General features: G+C 42.0%; 1 protein-coding gene across 9 annotated transcripts in view; it reads right to left on the bottom strand.

Annotated features, from left to right (window-relative positions):
- Positions 1-17,913, bottom strand: part of IQCH (IQ motif containing H) — a 257,935-nt gene that overhangs the window by 71,469 nt on the left and 168,553 nt on the right. For all 9 annotated transcript variants that reach the window (XR_009209572.1, XM_058427228.1, XM_058427227.1 and 6 more), the window contains 2 exons: positions 4,857-4,977; positions 288-574 (listed from right to left, as the gene is read on the bottom strand). Coding sequence is in view for 8 of the 9 variants with exons in the window: in XM_058427228.1 (XP_058283211.1) it covers positions 288-574; positions 4,857-4,977 (408 nt within the window). In the remaining variant the exon portion in view is untranslated. The remainder of the gene's footprint in view (positions 1-287; positions 575-4,856; positions 4,978-17,913) is intronic.

Below are 17,913 nucleotides of genomic sequence, written 5' to 3' on the forward strand. Positions count from 1 at the left end.
GCCTCCCAAAGTGCTGGGATTACAGGTGTAAGCCACTGCACCTGGCCTCAGTCACTCTTTAGCTCCAACTGTACCTGAATGAGACAACCCTAGCCCTGTATTTCCAGACATAAAGCCTGGTCTCACTTGGATTCGCATGGGCCATGTAGGTGTTGAATTTAGAGCAAGTTCATCAGAGAATCAGTGCTATTTTAGAAGAGCCCTCATATGCCCTATTGTACTGTAGGTGTGTAGGGTGCAGAGTCATTACATATTTTAGCATTTCGTGTGGCATCCATTCAACTTACCTGTTGTTCTAAGGTGCTTGGATCTATAAAAGTCACCAGATCTATAGAAAAGTAACCAACCACATCTCTCATTCTGCAGGCTTTTCCAATTTGGAGGCACAAGTAAGTGAGAACTTGGGGATCCACTGAGGTCTGAGGCACGGTAGTACCAGAGGAGATGAAGGGGCTTTCGGCATGAAGCTGGTCCCCTGTGGACAGCACGCTGATTTTCCCGTTGGGCTCTATCAGCATGTCCACTGTCAGGTTGGTGACATTGTCTGCAGGTGGGAATGCTTCAATCACACCCCCTGGTGGGAAAAACATGGAGTAGGTGAAAGGACACATGCATTTTGTTTGACTTGGGCTCAGATTCTGCATCTGCCATGTCTTGAGAGACTTTGGGTAAGTAGCTTACATTCTCTGAACTTATTTTTCTTTATCTGTAATATGGGCGTAATAAAGCCTACCTCATTAGATTGTTGTGCATCTTAGAGATACTGTATCTATCTATAGTATTTAGCCCAATGCTTGGTATATTGTAGGGCTCGGTGAATGGTAGTTTTGATTCTGATTATAATTTGAAGACACCGTGAGGATCACTGGGTCTATGCCCACTCATTAAACAGGGAACCCAAGAATTATGGTCAAATCCCTCATGGGGAATTAACTGCCCAGAGTCCACAGTTAGCATCTTGATGACCAATGTGCTCTTTTTGGTAAACTTCACTGCTTTTTGAAGGTTTGACAGGTTTGGGCTTTTTGCAGGCAGAGAGAACATTGACCATCATGTCAGCCAAAGGACTTCTATATAAAGCCAGTTATAAAACATTTTTAAAAATATAGAACCAAGAGATATTGCCGTGTTTGAAGAACACATATGCTCTCTCTGCTGATAATGAGAGCTTTATAATTTATTACATTTTACCCTTTGCTTTGAATGCCAAAAATCATAGAGGCAAGTCTGATGTTCAAGCACAGCAATAACATCTTTCTGGCTAATTTGTGGGCTATCTCAGTGGTGTCCACAAAAATTACATAGCCCCAATCTTCTGTTTTTAGGCCCAACTTACAAATCTTACTGTATATGTCTTCTTCGTAGAGAAAAAATTTAAGATATTGTTTGTAAAGAGTTAGATAATTTAAAAGTAAAAACAACAAGTGTTCCATAGATAGGGTGCCATCTAGCACCTGACAGCACTAAGAGAAACTTGGCCTGTATTTCACAAATTTGCTGGGGGCTGGGAGAAGTGTGACCTCTGCCTACAGGTATAAGCCACAGACTTTGAACAGCATACAAAGAAAAAAATGAGCAGTTTTCAAATGCAGTCATCTGTTACTTCATCCAAAAGGCACTTTCCTTAAATGTCTATAAATTTGGTCAGAGGTAGTCCTAACAAACACCAAGTTTCAAAAGGAAAACCGATTTTGGAGGGTACATATTCAAATCCTAATTTTTCTATTGGTTTGTTTGAGACATTCTTTTCTTCACATGAGGCCTACTTGTGTGTGCTATATCTAAATACCAGTTGCTGAGGATTTAGCAAGGTAAATGCAACAAAAAAACAATGACAAAAATCTACAAAAGTGAAAAACCTAGTGAGACTCTAGGCTTTGGTTAACTTTGTGGCTTCAGCTGTCACCTATGTTTTGAAAGACAGTGCTTCAGTGGAAACACATTATCATTCATAACTGACAAGATTACTTGGGTATTTTATTTCAAAGTAGCTTATTTGTACTATCTTCTCAGCATCATGACCATAACCTTTTCACTGTTATTTTTTTCCATGCAAAGCAATTAATTCCTCTTCTGAAAAAGGTATTGCCACAAAGTTAGAACCTGTCTCTACAAAAAAATTGTAAATTGTAAACAATAAATCAGCTGGGCGTGGTGATGTGCGCCTGTAATACCAGCTACTCAGAAGGCTGAGATGGGAGTATTGCTTGAGCCTGGGAGGCCAAGGCTGCAGTGAGCTATAATTGTGCCACTGCACTCCAGTCTGGGTGACAGAGTGAGACCCTATCTCAAAAAATAAAAATTAAAATGAAAAAGTATTGCTTTTGATATAATCCTATGACAATTTAGAAATCAAATCCCTAGCACATTTTGTGGCCATAAGCACACTGGAGATAACATAAATGGAATGAAACAGGCAATGGTGGAAGCTGGAGGGAGGGAGATGGTGACCTTAGAGTCGGGAAACCTGGGAGACACCCTGGCTCAGTTAGGGACCATTGATGCAGGGCCTGCTGTACGCACTGGGCTGAGAGAAAGGCAGAAGCTTTGAAAACACATGACTTTCAAGAACCAGGTTTTTTAATGTGCTAAAATTGTAGGATCTAACTTTGTGTTCCATTTACTACTTATTTGTTGTGTGATTTTCCCCAAGTCCCCTCCTATCTCCGAGCTTCAGTGTCTTCATGAAGAAAATTAAGGTAATAAGGCTTCGTACTGCTCTCCATAAATAAGCATGGCTGAGAAAGCAGGATAAAGATGAACAGGAGGTGGAGGTGAAGACTTAGCTTGTGGTTATACAGCTCAGATGAGATAGTTGCTAGGAAAGCCTTTCTCATCTACAAAGCTCACATGAAAAGAAATAGTTTAGAGGGAGGCTTTTGCAGGCAGATGCTGAAAGATCTGGAAATTTCCTAACACTTTGACCTGAACGGGCCTGGAGATCATCATGGTCTTCCCCCTGTAACTTAAACAAAACAAAACAAAAACAAACAAAAAAACAAAACCTTATTAGGCTGGGCGCAATGGCTCATGCCTGTAATCCCAGCACTTTGGGAGGCCGAGGCAGGTGGATCACCTTAGGTCAGGAGTTCGAGACCAGCCTGGCCAACATGGTGAAACCCTGTCTCTACTAAAAATACAAAAATTAGCTGGGCATGGTGGTGTGCGCCTGTAATCTCAGCTACTCAGGAGACTGAGGCAGGAGAATCGCTTGAACCCGGGAGGGGGAGGTTGCAGTGAGCCAAGATCGCACCATTGCACCCGAGTCTGGGCAACAAGAGTGAAACTCCATCTCAAAAAAAAAAAAAAAAAAAAAAAAAGAAAAAACACCTTATTATTGATCTTGTGTGTGTGTGTGTGTGTGTGGTAGCCACTTGATTTTCTTCCATTTATGCATGGGATTGACTTTCCTTACTTTGACTTGTCTATCAGTGGGTACATGTGGAAATTTATAGAATCACAAACTTTTAGAGTTGAAAGGACATTGGAAGTTGTCTAGCACAACTGTCCCCTGCAAAGAATCTCTTTCCAGCAATCTTGTTAGATGGCTGCAATTCAACCCCTTGCTTAAATAATTCATTAACAGGGTGTCCAATACACCCTGCCCAGCCAGTATATTCCAACAACCAACAGATCTGTCCTTTCATACACTCTCATACATTGAGCTACAATATGCCTGGATAAATGTAACTACTGGCTGTGCTCAAGACTCCTGGAGCAGCACAGAGGTAGCTTTTCATGGGCTCTTCTGTGTGTTAGCAGAGTGATTTGGGGTTAATCTTTTGTACTTCCATTTTCCACCTCTATAAAATGAGGGTGATAATGGTGCCCACCTCATAGGATGGTTAGGAAGCTTCAATAAGTTAATATAGATATACTTAGAAGAGTGCCTGGCCCATAATAAGCACTATCTAAGCTCACTATTTTATCATCACTGTGCTATTATCATCACTGTGCTATTGCTCCTGCTGTTATCATCTGACATGACATTATCTTACCATTATTGATTATTGCTGAGATTATTATTATCACTTGACAGCAGTGGAAAGATGCCTTCTCTGGCCTATTATACTAACCCTCTCTTCTTGTGCATGTAGGTAAGCATATAATATGTCTTGCACTGTAACCTCCTAGAGAGTGAGGGCTGTCTCATGGGTGTGCCTCTGTGTAGCACCCCCACAGGGACCTCTGAGACAGTAGACAGGCATCATTCACTCCATTCATTCCCTCATTCATGGACCACCCAATGTTGTTAGGAAATGAGGATGAAGTAGGAGGAGGAGGATGAAAGGAATGGAGGCTCGTTTTGTTCCTGGACTGTAGCAAATCCTTGTTTGGAAATGCTATATTCAGAACTGGAAGTGAGACCATTTTTGCTCTCCTAGAAAACAGAAGGAGAAACTAACACTTATTAAAGATAATTTTGTGTAAGGTTCTGTGGTAGAAACTTTCATATCTGTATTTCAGTGAATCCACCCAATGAAATGGGTGGTGAGGTAGGTAAGTGAGGAAACTGGGCCTTGGTGGGTTTAAGAACCTTGCTCAAGGTCACAGATGGGGTCTAGACCCAGGTAATCTGATTCCAAAGCCCATCTCTCAGGAGAAATTTGTGGTGTAAAAAAAGGCCCAGAATCTTGAGCTTCCCATGCCATGCTTGGCATGCTAGGTTCCTATTTACTTAAGAGGCTGGGTGTAAGATAAATATTTAGGCAACATTTGAAAAAGATAACTACAGGAGCACTTTTCTAAACCAACGCAGGAGATGCGAAGTATTTAAATTGGCCCCAGTTGACCCAAAACTAGAATCCAAGGTTGTGTAGACTAATCCTCAATAGAAACTTTACAGTCTTATTTACCTTGACTGAGAAATGTTTGGAGGAATTTCCTCCACGTCGGGAACCGTTTCTCATTGACTGGCTGTGCGTGCTGTGCTAAAATGCCCGCCAGCTCCTCGGAGATCTTCACCAAAGCTGGCTCCTGCAGAAACAAATTAAATAGAACCACAAGCAATTTTACTACAGAAATGAAAACTGCTTGTGGAGTGATTAAAAACCAGGCCTCCAACAGGCAAAAAAAATGTGGTTACTGTTTACCCAGAGTCAGAAAGCCATTTTGAAAATGTTCTCTCTTTTTTCAGCCATTTCAGTTTTCATATTTCAAAAGTGATTTGGTGCCCTAAAAATTCTTAATTGTTCCTGTTGTCTCTGAAAGGCACCCTTCTCTCTGGGCATCAGGAAACCAGGTTTCAGACCCACTGCAGCTGGCAGCCTGACCAGCAGAGTGTCCTTGGGCAATATCTTTTCTCACTCTGGGCCTCAGTTTCCCTTTATATAAAATGTGGGGTTAACTTTTTTTTTTGTTTCTGGTGACTACAGGTATGTGTCACAACACCTGGCTAATTTTGTATTTTTAGTAGTGACGGGGTTTCTCCATGTTGGCCAGGCTGGTCTCAAACTCCCGACCTCAGGTGATCCGCCCGCCTCGGCCTCCCAAAGTGCTGGGATTATAGGCATGAGCCACTGTGCCCAGCCTAATTTTGTATTTTTAGTAGAGACGGGGTTTCAGCATGTTGGTCATGCTGATCTCGAACTCCTGACCTCAGGGGATCCACCTGCCTTGGCCTCCCAAAGTGTTGGGATTACAGGTGTGAGCCACTGCACCTGGCCACCTCCGTATGTTTTTTAATTTTTTTTTTAAATTTTTTGAGATAGTGTCTTTCTCTGTCACCCAGGCTAGAGTACAGTGGTGTGATCATAGCTCACTGCAGCCTCAGTCTCCTGGGTTCAAATGATCCTCCTGCCTTAGCCTCCCAAATGGCTGGGACTACATGTACACACCACCATGCATGGCTAATTTAAAAAAAATATTTGTAGACATGGGTCTATGTTGTCCAGGCTGGTATCAAACTCCTGGCCTCAAGCAGTCCCCCACCCCGCCTGCTAAAGTGCTGGGATTACAGCTATGAGCTACAGTGTCCAGTCATCTTCCATCTCTTTAATCTGTGCCATTTCCCCCTTGTTGGTGGATGTCTGCATCCTACAACTTCATCATCAAAGCCTTAAACTATGGCTGAAGCTGTAAAGGTGAGATTTTAGGTAGGGATGGGTTGGAAGAGTTAGGTGGGAAGGAGTATTGGGGCCAGCCTCAGTTTGCCTGAAATCCCCCCTGGGTCACAGTCTCATCTGTCTGGATGTGAGGCTGGCCCCATACCATCTGTAAAACAGCCCATAGACTAAAGAGCCTCCTGTCAAAATGAAATCAGTAGAGAATCCTCTAACGAATAAGAGTCTGGCTTTTGATCTCAAAAGCCTTGGTTTGCCAGGACAATTTTTTTTAGATGTCCTAAGTTGCGATACTCTTCCTCTTAGACTATCTAAACATTTTCAATTAGAAGCCACCTCTTCAGATTTTATTTCTGCCAGAAGTGACGCAGGGTACTGGACTGAAACTCATATGATAGACAATATTCATATTCAAAATATGGAGCACTGACAAGAAAAACTCAGATTTACTTTAGGTTGCCAGGGAACTTCTGAATCTGAGTGATGGTGCAGTAATTTGGAGGGATCAGCTTTGGGGGTGGGATTGGAATATTAGAAATCACACACACTTATTTCCAATTTCCCTACCATTAAAAAGTGATTGTCTTCTATGCACTGCTCGCCCCAACTCCTTGGAACAGCTGGTTGATTCTAGGTCCAGTGCCCATTGACAATCCACAGTAGAAGACAAACATCTGACATTATGCCCTCGGCAGGTTCAAAAACTTTGAATAACTTCCGAAATATCCAGAAAATCTTGGTGGGAGAGTTTCATTAGTTAGCTTAGGAAGTGCTTGACATACAAAACAGAACTGCCCTAAGAAGCGGAGAGCGCCCTGGCTCACACTCAGCTCAGGACGACTCCCTGCACAGTGGGAGGAGGTCTGTTAAGAAGGGCTGGTGAAGCGCTCATGCAGAGAGCTCTGCTTTGTGATGCAGAGGCAAGGAAACTGCTGTCAAAGCAATGGGCCTTTTCCCTCCCTTCATATCCTATACACCGTGCACATTTTCTCTGATCTTTACTGTGAATTACCTGATCGTCCCAAAGCCCTGTATCTAAATTATAAACAAGCATGTGAAATGCGCAGCTCCAGCAACCCGGACCCCTTCTTTGTTCCTTCTCTGAACAGTCCCCCAAATCCATCTTTCTTTTGTTTTACACTTGTTTCAGTTAAAACCATTCCATTTTATCAAGGAAGACCAATTGTCTCTGATTTATGAAGTGCCCCAAAGCTGGGACAATTAAACACAGCATTAGAATCCCACTCTTCTCTGGAAAATGGAATGGCAAGGAAAGGAAGTCTCACAGCCCAGGCCCTCTCTCAGGCAAGTGGGAATTTCTTTGCTCTGCCTTGATTAAATGGCCTTTTCTGCCCCACTGCTGGGGAACGTGAAATCATCTACCCAGTTATACACTATGTGGTCATTCATACCAAGACAGTCCAAACATAAATCATTCATTCATTCATCTATATAGCAAAAATTACAGAATGTCAGGCCTTTTAAGCAACTGAACTAGAAAAAAGTGATATATATATATTATATTTTATATATTTTATATATATATATATTTTTTGAGACAGTCTCTCGCTCTGTCACCCAGGCTGGAGTGCAGTGGCGCGATCTTGGCTCACTGCAAGCTCTGCCTCCTAGGTTCACGCCATTCTCCTGCCTCAGCCTCCGGAGAAGCTGGGACTACAGGCGCCCGCCACCGCGCCCAGCTAATTTTTTTTTTTGTATTTTTAGTAGAGACGGGGTTTCACCGTGGTCTCGATCTCCTGACCTCGTGATCCACCCGCCTCCGCCTCCCAAAGTGCTGGGATTACAGGCGTGAGCCACCGCGCCCGGCATATATTTTTTTTTTTGGCGTTGGGGAGAGAGGGAGAAAAGGCAGTGAAGGAGCAGGTAAAACCCTTGCCACGTAAATCTTGAAAGGAGATCTCCTTCAACTTGAGGATCAAGTCCAAACTCCTCAACACGACAGATGAGGAAGGTCCTCTGTGATATGGCCTCTGGCTCCTAATGCGGCCTCACTTTCCTGCCCAGCTCTCAGCCTCCCCCTAACCTGCCCTCCTCTGCCTCCCCTTGCTGACTCCCCCTCATCCTTCCTGAGGTCATTCCAGCCACAGCTCTTCCAGGAAGCCTTCTCTCCAATTGGGAGAGAAAGCTTTCTTTGTGCTCTCCAGCTCTCTCGGGGCTGCTTAATGGCATGGGCACTGGCTTTGAGGTCAGTCTCCCAGTGCCTAGCACAGGGAACACTAAATGTCTGCAGAATGAGTCATGATGGTGATAAACATAGGACGTAGTCCTTAAAGCTGAAGTTACAGAATAAGATGAAATGTGAAACCTCTCTGGGCTCCTCCTTGCCGCTCAGGAAGCAGCTGGAGGGGAGGCTGCTAAAGAACCATGAATTCTTCCTGGGTGGACTTTATGGGATTCCCTGCCTCTGAACGGCATCGGGAAGATAAATGAGGTCACATTTATGAAGTGTCCTCAGATGCAACATACTATGTGAGGGCCAATAAGTAACTCATCAGCCTGCTGCTTGTGTATGGCATCTGGACACTGTGCCAGGCTTCTGCCACCGCCTCTGCTCACAAAGCCAGCCATTCTGCTTTGACGCTTGGAGTTTTCACTGTGCACAAAGCCCCAGTAAAGGGGTAACTTTCCTAGAGGAAAGTCGGCTGCTGGAATCTGGAGGAGTAATTGTGTCTCACCATGAGAGGTACACAGCGGAAGGCACTGGCAGGGTGACATTCAGTAGGGATGCTGAGGCACACAGAGGCAGCTTGGGGCCATGATTCATTCTCTAAGAAAAAGGCATGGAGAGGAATAATGCGAGGTAAGAGGAGAGGGGTATTAACTGTTTAATTTATTTCTTTATTTTGAAAGTGTCTGATGGGAAAAACAAGGATTATACTAAGAATGGCCTCAGCACCAATGAAAATTGTCTTCCTATCCCTACAAAACAAACCAAAAAAATACAGCAGGACCTGCAGCTCATATATTCAAGTAAGGTCAGAAAAATGACATTCTTGGTAAAAGCTTCATTTTATTTTATCCCCCCAACAAAACAACCCTTTACAGTCTGGTTTCTGCTGGTACTCAGAAGCTGCTTGTGAACTGGTGGGTTAGGCCAGAGCTCAAATCCAGGAGCAAAGGACTCCATTGCAGCAGTGGTTTAACAAGCTAAGAACACTCTTTTCCCAAGAAGCAACAAGGTCCCAATGGCCACAATGGGTCTATTGACGTCAGATGCAAGCTCTCAGTTTTTGGGGGGCTTTCTGTTCTCTAGTTTTTATCATTTTGCATAGTTCAAACATAATTGCCACAACTTTAAGGGCAGATGCTGGTAAGGGAAGATCTGTAGCTATTCAAGTTTATTTTGTTCAAAACAAACTTACATACACACAAACATACACATACACACACACACACACACACACACACACACACACACACACACACCCCTTCCATAACAGACAAACACTCCAATTCATGTGAATCATTAGAATACTATTTGTAAAATACTTTGTCTCATCACAGGTTCACATTCATGATCTCATTCAGTCCTTTCAGCAACACTCTGCAGTGGCCACTACGATGTTATTTCTCTTGCTTTAAAATGGGAGCTGAGGCACTTAGAATGAAGAGGCTTGTGTAAGATCACTCAGTGAGCTTCAACAAATGATGAAAGACAGAAAATAACAGTTAGGGAAACCATTGCTAGCTTGCTTTCTTCCTCCCTTTTCTATCTTCCCGAAGTGTATATATATTGAATATCTGTTATAAGCCAGCAACAGGGGCACATCTTTATCTCAAAAACTTGTGAAATGAGGCTGGGCGTGGTGGCTCACGCCTGTAATCCCAGCACTTTGGGAGGCCAAGGTGGGTGGATCACTTGAGGTCAGGAGTTCACGACCAGCTTGACCAACATGGTGAAACCCTGTCTCTACTAAAAATACAAAAATTAGCCGAGCATGGTGGTGGGCACCTGTAATCCCAGCTACTTGGGAGGCTGAGGCAGGAGAATTGCTTGAATCCAGGAGGCAGAGGTTACAGTAAATTGAGATCGTGTCATTGCACTCCAGCCTGGGCAACAAGAGCAAAACTCTGTCTCAAAAAAAAAAAAAAAAAGACAACAATAACTTGTGAAATGAGTAGTTAGGAAGATTTTTTGGCTTTGCATTGAGTAACAACAAGGTGATGGACGATGGACGACCACATCAGTGTTTCAGAGAGGCTATTATCCATTTTGAACAGATCATTTAGAGCTAATGACTTGGGAAGTGTGGAAAGAAAAATATATACCTTGTTGATAATAAACAAGTGCAAGAAAAAATACATTTGACTTTTGAAAAAAGTCAGAATTCCAGATTTTCATTCCATCATGATTGCACTGGCTCTGGGAATGCAATTAGCGGCTAGCTTTGTGGGGCTGATAGCTCTAGGGCAATTCCCATCAGAAGAAACTTCAGCCCCATCTTTGCCACTGCACAGGATTGCCTCCACTTTTTCCAGTGCCCACATTTACCTCTCGGAGTGCATCAACAATCGTCACGACCTTGGAAGGTTCCAAGACATCTGCAGAAGGCACGGGGCTCCACCAGCCTGGCCGATGCACCCCAGAGATTCTTGTCTACCAAGTATGTACCTCGCCTCTTGCTCTCTCTCTTTCTATCAAGAAACTGTAAATTTGAAGGAAGAGATGTCTGAATGAATGAAATTCAGGATATCTTAGGGGAAGCCAGTAGACTCTCCACTGCACTCAATGACTAAAGCTAATGACTAAAGCTTAATACTGCACTCAATGACTAAAGCTACTTCAAACTCTACAGAGTTAGCTTCCCCAACCAAGTAGATTCCAAGAGTGCCTCTCTGTGTGTGTATTACACACACATACACACATACAGACACACATTGGTGTAACTGGGTCATGTGCCAATCTGCAGTGGTGAATTAATAACTTTTTGGTTAATCACCTCAAATCTCCCATATCAGACACTGTTGGTGTTCAAAAGAAAATCAAGGGACCTGCCTACATGGTTCTACTTTCTAGATGCTTCTGACATCCCTACATGGAGACTGGAGAGTGAAAAGGGCAAGACAATGACCTGAAAAAGTAAGCAAGAGACTGTCAGTGTTGAAAGGAGCCATGTGGACTATCTAGGACAAATGCCTCATGTCACAGAAGAGGGAACGAGGGCTTCTCCGGTCATACTGGGAGGCTGCAGGTGCTCTCTGGCTGCCTCTGACTCCTGGGTAAGTGCTCCGGCCCTGCTGCCTCTTCAAAAGTGTAAAGTGGGGAGCACCATGAAAGGTGCTCAGGATTTGAATCAGCTAGTGGTACACAGATTGAGAGAAGGGAGGGGTTCCAAATTTGAGGGTGCATTTAGAAGGGCTGCTTCCTTGTGCACAAGATACATTTTAGTCACTTTTTAGGCTTTATTAAAAGCCTAAAACTTTTAATGATTAAAAGCTCACCATGTGGTAGGCATGTGCAAGGGTGGGGTGGGGGTAGTTTACATTTATTATCTCAGCCACTCTCTGAGGTAGACAGACAGTGTCATCCCCTTTTCATGTCACACTGCCATAAAGTAGCAAAACTGGGATTCAAACCCAATTGCTACCAGTGTGCCATGATGCAGTGGAATCTGTGCTGGTAACTGCCATCAAGGCACAAGTGCTCAGTCTGGGCTGGATTACATCATCCACAGGTGATGCCAAGTCAGTGCTGTCAAATGTATGAACATATGGTAGCATGGGCCTTTGTCACTGGCTGCCCAGCATCTATGTCCCCTCTTTCAGGGTAATAATATTTCAAACTTCTTTCAGGACCAATCCTTTCCCCATGCCTAACTATGTGAGTTGATTGAGAGTGTTGCCCCCCAACTCAGCTGCAAGGATTGGCCCTGATGAGCAAAGCCACATCCTGGCTACAGTGATTGGTTCAGGATGGGCACATGACCCAATTAGACCCATCGAATATTAGGAGCACTTCCTGGGGACTTCTGAAAAAGCAGCTTTATGCTCTTCTGAGAATGCTACCAGATAAGATGTTCTCTCTTCCTATTGCCTTGAGCCAGGACAAACTGCAGGAGCTACTGGCAGCCATCTTGTAACCCTAAGGATGGCCAGCCTTACAATGGAGCACAGTATACAGGAGAAGTGGAAAGTAACTGGGTCCTTGGTGATATCACTGAGCCTTGTCTGAAGCCAGACCAATGTTTGAATTTTTAGTTAGCTGACATAATAAATTCTCTTTATTTTTAAAGCCATTTTGAGATAATACATTCTCATCATTTTAAAAGCCATTTTGAGTTGGGTTTTCTATTACTTGAAACTTAAAACATTTTAAACTGATGCAATGGGTGAACCAAACCGTGTATCCACAACCCATGATGGGTGTTTTAGGCCAGCAGATGCTCTGATCACTGTGTGCACTGGTAAGTCTCATTCTGCAATCAGTAATGGAGTTTCCACTCATTCCTTTCCATCAAGATTATTAGAAATAGTCCCTCTTTAGAGTGCAAAAATATGCTGAGAGGATGAAGAAAAAATGAAAATGTCTTTGGCAAGTCATCAACTACTTCCCACACCTACTTAAAGTTTAAGGACTGCTTTAATACTCCATGTTTAATTGTTAATTGAGAATTTAAAAATCAAAAATGCCAACTTTGCCTTCGATGAGATGGAAAATTATGCTGCTGTAGAAGGTAACATAATGTAAAACAGCCAACATTACCAAGGCACACAAATGTTTTTGGTATGTAAAATTGCTTTGTAAAATATTTGCTCCATCTGCTGAAAGCGGCAAAGACAATTTTCCCTTGATAGCTAATGGCCCATTTCGGCTGTGTGGCAAGTGATTCGCTGCGGTGGCGGCTCTCATTAAACAGAATGGTGAAAATGCGGTATATAATTCCATACTTATGTAGCATTATCCACTCGATGCTTCTCGAGGAGTCTGTCCCTCATTATCTATGCCTCCACCTTGCACCAACATGCAGGCCTAGCAGTTGACTTGACTCGAGAAGCGTTTTGTCCAACTGAGGCACATATGTTGTGCCTCCATTCCAAAGCTCAGCACAACTGCTTTGCCCCCCACCACAAACACTAGAGAGGTTCATTCCCTTTCAACTTTCCAGCGCTTAAATTGCTGTTTCTTTTTTCCTCTCACCACAGGGGGCTGTGGTTTTCTTTCTAGGCTCACCCTGTGCGCGCTGCATGCTGGGGGTTTCAATAGATAAAGATTAAATGCTTCTTGAAATTCTTAATTGAACTTTGCAAATACAGAAAGGCAGGAAAATTTTTCCCCGGGACAAAATTGCCATCATCAAAGCCCCGACAAGCCCTGTCCTTGGTTCATGGTGTATGTGAGGGCCTGTGATCCTTTTCTTTCAGGGAGTTGTTTACACTACTCCCAGAATTACTTCAACATCTGCTAAAGGAACAATTAAAGATAAATAATCCAGGGTGGTTTAAAAAAAGAAGAATATGTTCATGTTTGGGGAATGATATTAAAAAGTAGTTACAGCAGCAAGTGACTGGTGTTTTAGAAATATTTTTAACATTGGAAAATGGTTTTAAGGAAATTATATTAAAATATAAGAGTGACATCAAGTAAATACACATGCCCATTCTAAGATCATGCAATATTTTAAAGCAGAAACCATGTGGTTTTAAAATCAGCCATAAGTAGAAGTAGCCATAATTATCATTACTGGTAACAGGGTCTTTCTTTCCAGTTAAGAGAAATATCGCTGGTTGAGAAAATTGCATATGCTGATGAAAGCTCTTTAATTGAAAATTAAAAACAAAAGGAAACACATGTGCCCTTTGGACTTGATTTTTTCATTCAAGTAGTGGGGGAGAGGAGTGAGTTTGTGGAATGAAATGAGAGACTATCAGGAGAATTTATATTTTAATTTTATGCAAAAGGAATGGGCAAGCAGTGACTTTTCTTAATCAGAGTGAAGAGCTATGCCTTCTTTGATATTTCCACACGTACAGATGCATACACTTGAGGCAGATGTAGTAGCATTATATATTGATTGTTTTCTTTCCACAGACCATGCTTGTTAAAATACCAGGATGGTAAATTAGTGAATTCCAAAGTCAGGATTTTTGTTGGATCTGGCACAGTTACAGGAAAGTCTGAGTCTTCTCAAGGGCATCCCTGTCTCACCGAGGGGCACCAAGGACAGACGACCAGAAGCAAATGGCGCAGTCACCGTCAGAGGAGAGTAAAACTCATTCTGAAACCGTTCCAAATGCCCATGCCTGCTCTGTGGTTTTCAGCAAAACGGACCTTTCCAAAAGACCTCCAGTGGGGACTTCCTGGATGTGAGAACACTAACCAATTCTCGTTCCTCTCATCTTTTGTTTTATTCCTTCCTTCCACGCTGTTATTGCAAAAAACTGGCAGTTAAATTCAATTGATTCAAAATATTCGGGATCCATATGGCCGCCAACCCTGGAGCTGAAGCGGCGATAGCGCCTCACTGCTGTTTTCAAGCATTTGCCTCTCCTCCAGTCCCCAGATGGTGGGAGTAACATTTAAACCTCCTTTTCTCTGCCTTGTACAATAGACCTTGGCACCATTTCAACTGTTTACTCCGGTAATTAACAGCTCTGATACCACAACAATTACAACTCCTACACTCTCACCACAATAATGCTATGAATTAGTGAGAACTAATGGCTGGAAGGTAGAGTGTTTCCAGACTGTGAGATCTGTGCATTTTTAGAATAAAATAAAAGGTATAAACAGCACGCTTGCAGTAGACAATGATTACCTGGTAATTAGTTTACACAAAGCTTCCTATTTAATGGCAAAACACTGTAATTAACGTGTGACAGAAAATCAAAGGGTACTTTGTAAGCATATGAAAAATTAACACTGCAGGCCCATAGCTTTATGTACTGATTAGAAGCATATTAAATCAATAGGACACACAAACCAACAGCTTGTGTAGCTGATTATTATAGGTCCTCAGAAGGGGTACCCTGGCTTTCATTTCACTTGGGGAGGCAATTTTCCTTCTCCTGTCATCTTCCTCAGGCACAGAGAAACACCTCACACTCAACCCTGGCAGCTTCATGAAAATAACTACTGAACTGGAAGAAAACATTCTAAGTCATTCTCAGAGATAAAGACAAATATGTAAATGATTAAGACTTTCCAATGATTGTGGTGACGTGCTGCTACACTAATTAGAAAATACACCAACTGGAACCAGAAAATAAAGCCACTGGGTTGCAATCTTTCCGTCAGAATAATCTCTACTTTGTCAAGCCTCTTTATTCAACTCATAGAAAGTTCAAATAAATGGAACTGTTTTATATTTCTAAATGATAAGAAAGCAGGCTGCTATGAAGACATTCTTTTCAAGGCACTGTCTGGGTAAAGAATAGGCTGGGAACAACCGGATCAACCAACATTCTGTATCTTCAACAGCCACAACCCTATATAATGATGGCTGATGGACATAGCAATATCCTGGAAGCCTACCAGAGCCTAAAGAACCTTCTAAATCACCAAAGAAAGATTAAGTTGTATGTACTTGTTCAATGTTACCTGTATTTTGTTATAATACAATTTTATGGTAATAATAACAATAATAATAGGTAGCATTTCTTAAAGTCTTATTATGTGCTAAGCACACTGCTAGCCAATTCACAGAATTATCTCATTTACTTGTCACCACTTACCCATGAGACAGGTACTAATCTCTCTTTACAGACAGAGAAAGGGAGACTTGGAGAGCTGAAGTAATTTGCCTATGTTATCCCCCAGGAAGCATGGGAGTCTAACGTAGGTGTCCCTGACTACGGAACCCCAGGAAGCCAAACTACCTCTTAGTTACCCTGAATGACTAGCCTGTTCCAACACTCATTCTGCTTAAAAGGCAGTTTACTATGTCAACCTGGAATAGGAGACTAAAAAAATTAAAACAAACAAACAAAATATTTGGTTGCTTATTTTTTTAAAAAACAGGGTGTTTCTGCTTTTAGAGATAGGAGTCTTGTTCTGTCACCCAGGCTGGAGAGTGGTGGTGCAGTCATGGCTCACTGCAGCCTCAAACTCCTGGGCTCGAGTGATCCTCTTTCTTCAGGCTCTTAAGTAGCTGGAACTACAGGCACACAGCTAATTTTTAAATCTTTTGTAGAGATAGGGTCTTACTATATTGCCCAGGCTGGTCTTGAGCTCCTGGCCTCAAGCCAACTCCCACCTCGGCCTTCCAAAGTGTTGGGATTACAAAATATCACAGGAGTGATCGACTGCACTGGGCTAAAAACAAGGGTTTTAAATGCTTACCATATTTTTAATGCTACATCTGATGTGAGGGTGGGCTACTCCAAGCTTTTTGGGAATTTACAGGCTCACTAAAATGATCACGATAGTGTATTCAATTGAGAAAGGCATTGAAAATCTGTCATTCCCATGAACAATCAAAGGGTGATGTCTAAAATTCTCTCTCATCACCCATGCACATAACCAGGTATGTGAGGCAGTTGGGTTGCAAGAGCTGAATCCTAGAAACTCCCAAGCAGGGTTCCTCCTCTCCAGCTCTGAGGTATGTGTATTGATGGCCCCCAACACCTCCCAGTTTGCTGCCTTGTGGGAAAAGGAGACCAGCTCATCAGTCATCTAGGAAAGGGAAGAAATTTGAGAGCAGTGGCCTCTGTGTTCCAGGAATATTTGTGTTTCCCACAAATCTCTGGAAAGCAGAAAGCTTGCCACAAGGGCAGCACACGGTATGAGTCACAAAGGGAAGGACGTGAGGGAGAATACTTCCCAGGACTTTCAAATAAGAAGGTCTTTCCTAAATGTACTTGGCTTAGTGTGGCAAAAGCACTGGGCAAGCGGCAGTCAGATGTGGGTTCAAAGCAAGGCACAATCATTTATTAGCTATAAATTTGGGCAAGTCACTTCTTGAGAATAGGCTTCTTCATCTGTAAACAGAATAATAATACCTTCCTTATACCTTAAATTGGTGTGAAAGTAAATGAGTAAAAACCTCAGAGTTTTTCTGAGTTTAAATGAGATAATTCATGTAATGTGCTTAGCACAATACCTGGTACCCAGTAGGTACTCTGCAGTATTTATTTATGATGATGATGATGATGACGAAGAAATACAAGGAGATGTCAACACCTTAACAGTGTATTCATCTACAAAATGCTTAATCTCAGTGTTCTGGCAACCACTAAATACATAAAGATAATCTAAGACGTCAAGATTTCAACATATAAAAATAAATATAAAAACAAGTGAACAATAATCATTTATATTAGTTTCATGACTAGAAAAAATAATAACCTAGATTTTTTCTTAACCTAGAAAATCTAGATTAAAAAAATAAAGATCTTGCATTTTTGATATAAAACACAAATAATAAGGACATGAAAAAAGAATATCCCTTGCTAGTAATCAAATAATGGCAATGAGAAGCTGGATTTTTATATCTAAAATAAAAGCGCAAATAGTTCATAATATCCACTGGTGGTAAGGTTGTGGTAAAACTAGTATGCTTATTCTCTGCTAGTTGCTTTGGAAATTGGTACTATCTTCTTAGGAATATGGCAATATGTAACAAAAGCAATAAAATATTCTACTCCTGAGTCTTTCTTCTAGGGAAGTAACTCAACAGAAGCAAAAAGAGGTGTATACAAAAACCAAATATAAAAACGAACAAATATTTCCTCCCTCCTTCCTCCCACCACCAAAAAATGAAAGCTGGAAATAGCGTAAATTTCCAACTTAGTTGAATTGTTTAATATATTACAGCTCATCAATATGAGAGAATATTATGCATCTAATAATTGTGAAGACTATGTATAAACATGGAAAATATTTAAGATCTGA

The sequence above is a fragment of the Hylobates moloch genome, unplaced genomic scaffold (genome assembly GCF_009828535.3).
Source record: "Hylobates moloch isolate HMO894 unplaced genomic scaffold, HMol_V3 SCAFFOLD_14, whole genome shotgun sequence".
In the NCBI taxonomy this organism is placed as follows: domain Eukaryota; kingdom Metazoa; phylum Chordata; class Mammalia; order Primates; family Hylobatidae; genus Hylobates; species Hylobates moloch.